This window comes from Puccinia triticina, chromosome 12A (genome assembly GCF_026914185.1).
Source record: "Puccinia triticina chromosome 12A, complete sequence".
NCBI classification, from domain to species: Eukaryota; Fungi; Basidiomycota; class Pucciniomycetes; order Pucciniales; family Pucciniaceae; genus Puccinia; species Puccinia triticina.
Genome location: NC_070569.1, coordinates 1,552,550 through 1,556,857, shown reverse-complemented (window position 1 = coordinate 1,556,857; position 4,308 = coordinate 1,552,550). Strand labels below are relative to the sequence as shown.

At 49.0% G+C, this 4,308-nt stretch overlaps 2 protein-coding genes across 2 annotated transcripts; one reads left to right on the top strand and one right to left on the bottom strand.

The window, feature by feature from the left end:
• Positions 1–352: 352 nt before the first annotated feature.
• Positions 353–1,342, top strand: PtA15_12A160 (uncharacterized protein; the record flags this gene model as incomplete). The annotated part of the gene is made up of 3 exons (XM_053161742.1): positions 353–498; positions 672–1,051; positions 1,128–1,342. The coding sequence occupies 3 exons, from the start codon at positions 353–355 to the stop codon at positions 1,340–1,342; spliced, it is 741 nt and encodes a 246-aa protein (XP_053025729.1).
• Positions 1,343–1,996: 654 nt separating this feature from the next.
• On the bottom strand, positions 1,997–2,763 carry PtA15_12A159 (uncharacterized protein; the record flags this gene model as incomplete). Its single annotated transcript, XM_053161740.1, has 2 exons — positions 1,997–2,538; positions 2,634–2,763. 2 exons carry the CDS (start codon positions 2,761–2,763, stop codon positions 1,997–1,999), a joined length of 672 nt encoding a protein of 223 aa, XP_053025728.1.
• Between the last annotated feature and the right edge of the window lie 1,545 nt (positions 2,764–4,308).

Genomic DNA, 4,308 nt, shown 5'->3' with positions numbered 1-4,308 from the left:
TGTTTTTTGGGACTCCACTTTTTCATGAGCCTGGAGTGGCCCAGAGTGGCCCTGGAGTGTCAAGCATTAACTGCGCTTCTTCTTGCGCGGAATGATGACACTTTTGTCGCATTACACGTACAAGATGCGCAGACCATGGGGCCCTCGCCTTCTGAGAATAGAGGAACTGCAGTTTTCGGTAGCTACATATTTAAAAACTACATTAGAAGTTCAAGCCTTGTTGGGGTTGGTGGCAAATTTATTGAGGAACGCGAGAGGTGACGCGCACCTGTCACTTTTTGTCGCCGGTGCGACCATACCCGGACCCAGCCAAGCGCCGAAAGTCCTCCGGCTGCGAGTGTCCGCAGTTTGGATGTATATCCCCACATCTCTCTTCTCTCACATCTCGCCAAGAACACCTTCCACTTCCACCACATCGCTATCCCCTCCTGGATCTCTCCTGCTCGTGTTCGAACGAACTCCCTTCGCGATGGAAACGGTGATGAAAATATTGATCGGGTAAGTCTTGACTCCACATCCTCAGTTGTCAACATGTATCCAACAAGATCTATTCTGCGTTGGTCTGCCCAATAACATGTCAGCTCGAGGCAGAAGGTCTTGATTCCCATAGGCCATGTCGGCCATCTTATTCCCGCGTTTTTTTCTTGTTTCTAAAAAAAATCTTGAAATAGACTGTGTTGCTTTCTCGTAGTGATTTTGGTACTCTTAATGACCTTCTTCTTGAAGTATAAGCCGTCTCCACGCTCCCGATCTCGGGCGACAACGGTGACGAACGGTTCATCCACCCGGTCGCGAATGGCTGCGAGATGGGCAAACATGGAGCGCGGTTCTCGGAGCACGCGGAACGATGATTCATACGCCGATGCGCTGCCCGGGGACAGTGGGATGGTGGAGGACATCGGGCCTGGCGGGGAATTCGACGAGGTCGACCCTGCTGACTTTGGCGGCTTGGGATCTTTCCGCGCCGGCGACAACTTACGGAAGACCCCAGGCTCTATGGGCTCGAGTCTGGTTGGCACCGGTCCCAACGGGACCCGGAGTTTCCTCAAAGGTAACTCGTTCTTGCCTGTCTTGTGTCCCCCACCGATTCTACCGTGCTGATCATTTTGCTACCCTCCGCCGAGCAGGATGGTTCGGACTGGATGAGCCCACTAGCGCCGGCTACAATACCCGCCCAGACCAGCGCGAAAAGTCCGTTAACGGCGACGTGCTTCCAATGCGCGCGACCAACGGTGACGCCACCGAAGACCTCCATCCCCACATACCTGTAGTCCCTCACCACCGCATTCCGACCACGGAGGACCACGACTGGGAAACACGCTCGCAGGGCTCGAATGTCTGATCCTCCGTTTTTGTACAACCATCCCGCGCTTGATTGCTTGCGTCTCCCTTCTTTCCGCTCGCCTCCTTCGTCTAAATTGGCCTCATAGGTGTACCAACAAAAGTTCAGACTTGATACCTCATTCGATACCTGCCGTTGTTGCTTCTTTTCGCACACATTCCGCCTTTTACTATTTCAAGGAAATTGAACCGTTTCAAGCAGTCTTCTTCGTCCTTTGAAAGCTCTCAACTCCTTATTTGTGCCGGGCATGCTGGTTTTTTTTTACAGGGCCGCAAAATGAGGTCAATCACAAGGTAATAATACAGTGCTATCTACAAAACTCAATGTCAGTTTACTTACCGATGCGGGCACATATAACAACAACGACGCTGAGAAAAACAGAGGACATATGAGACAAATGGAAAAGGCAAATAAACCAGGATCCAAAAAGGAAGGGCGCGGAAAAAACGAAAGCAGAGGTTAAAGGTCAATAACTAACGCAGAGAGAAAAGAAGTGGCGATTTGTCCTTCAGAATTCAAACGATAATTACAAAGAGGCTTTTATCACACTTTATAAAACATGTGTAGATACAAGATTTTGGCGTGGAAGCTCGATAGGAGAAAAACTACCACAACATGAGTTCTTGAGATGACGGATATGGCTGGATGTTCAATCTATCGAGTGTAGTTCCTCTCCAGGGGGTGGCGCAGGGAGATAAATCGGGTTAGTGGACTTCGGGGATGCGGTCGAGTTTGCATTGTATGGTTGCTGGGATGGGGGTTTGTAGGGCTATTGGTGTTGTGATGGTCTTGGAATTGTGGAGGTGAATAGCCGTGCACGGTCGAAGATTTTGACCTGGGTCGGTTGCCGCCGGTAAGGTGATTAAGGTTGGTCTTTTTTTTCTCGACAGATGGATAGTGATAGTACATTTTGGAATGGGGGTTTAATAGTTTTGGAGTGAAGAGATTAATTCCAAATTTACTCCAATCCTCGTACGAGATTCGTGGCAGACTTGGTGGAAGTGTTTCGTCATCCAGGGTACTGATGGGCGTTGCCATAGAGTGTTGGCTGTCGTGCGACGATGTTGATGACGAAAATGAGCCTGTGCTAGAACATGCTTCGCTAAGTTTCGAGCTTTGAGATTCGGACCGGCACCGATTCTTGCTTTCGCTGATAGTGAGTGCCATTTCTAAAGCTTTTGCTTTGGCTTGTTCCACTAAAAACGCCGCGACAGACCAGTGCAAAAGTGAGACAAAAATTCCAAGCAAGGCAATGTTTTTCCAGCACCTTCATCATGAAACTGCAACTTACGTGCGCAATTTTTGGCCCTTTCGTTGAAAAACGGGCTGAGGGGTGAAACTATGGCGCCGAGTGGAAGCTTCCGTTTGAGTGATGAAGCTTCGGGACTTTGAGTGTTGGAAATTGGTGGTACTTGCTCCATGTTGCTTGATGCGACCACAGATAATGATGGATGAGCTTTTTCTATGGAAGTTTGACTAGGAGACAGTTCGTTAGAAAACACAATTGTTGAATGCAGGAGGGAGATTATATAGACGAGAGGCAGGGAAGTGGTGTGCTGCAGATGATGGGGAAAGGCGCGAAAGGAACGGCTTGACTTGAGTCAGTGCGGGTAGCTAGATTGTCCAACCCAAGATGTCTTGAGGTCGAATGAGTCGGAGTAAGTGCGAAGGTCAAAATTATGGGGCAACAAAGCGGCGGGTAATTTAGCTTCTATTGGAGAACCTTCTTCAAAGTCCACGATGGATTAGGTAGAAATTAACGTCAAGGGGGTGATGAAGACGATTTATTAAGAGCGACTTTGGCTGGACACCGGGGCGGCACAAGGATGGGGTCGAAACAATGTCAGTTCTCAAGGCGATGGTGGCGTAGAAGGATAGTCTAGGGAAGGACTCAGATGAGAAAACTCACTCAGAAGGGGAGGGGGTCGATGGGTGGCTGAGAAGTAGGTAGATGAATGCGAAGGAGGTTGCGACAAAAGGATATTAAATTTTAATACGTTTGTATCCTTGTAGGTGTTCGGAGGCAACTCAAAGGGTGCAGAGCAAGGGTTGGAAAGCGAGTAAAATACTCCGCAAGCTCCAATACATACTGTGTTCTTTTTTTCCGCAAGCAGCTGAGAGAAATCCAGACGAATCGGGAGTAACCAGACATTAGTGTCCTTAATCCTCTATTTTCCAGTCAGAAAAATGTACGTGTGGTGCTGCCCTTGAAGATCTCCCTGACGTTGTTTTCCATCTTCCCATGACCAATTTCGACTTTCACCGTCGCATATAGCCGTCTTTGACTGCACCCAGCGGTGACAAACTTGACAGCCATTACTCTAGATGAGCATGCTAGCGGCCAGCTGATCAGAAGAACACTTTTCTCAACTTGTCAGCGTGTTTTGCTGCGGTTCCTCACCAAACTTCGACATTCATCTGCGCCGTCATTTAATTATCAGCATGAGCGCATTCCGAATTCATCATGAAGTGTTCTCGACATGGTCAATTCTATCGAGATTTTCATTTCTCAAGATCAACGGCGCCGAAAAGAAAGAGGAAGCTGGGCCAAGACCAAAACAGAAGCCGCCGAAGAGAACCCGTGGCGTGGTAGATCAGGGTTGATCTCAATTCTTCACGGTTCAAACTTCACACCCAGAAGCACATCTTCTTTACCCCAGTGACGCCCAGTCACGGCCTAAATCAAGGCTAACATAGCTAGATTCACTTCATAGCACAAAGACGAGCGGTCGCGTGAATCCTCCACGTGTGAACGGCATGAAATATTGCCATGCTATGGAAGATTGATCCCACCGCGCGTCTAGTGTTGGTAGATTGTGAGACCGCTTGGTGCTTGCCGATGTCATGCTGAGATAGAACCAAGCTCAACCCGATGGGGGTTGCCGAAGCTATTCCGAGCAGTGAACCCTGCACCGTTCTTCTTGTTTGTTCGGAGCTGCAGGCGTCAAGGCTGGCTAACACTGAAC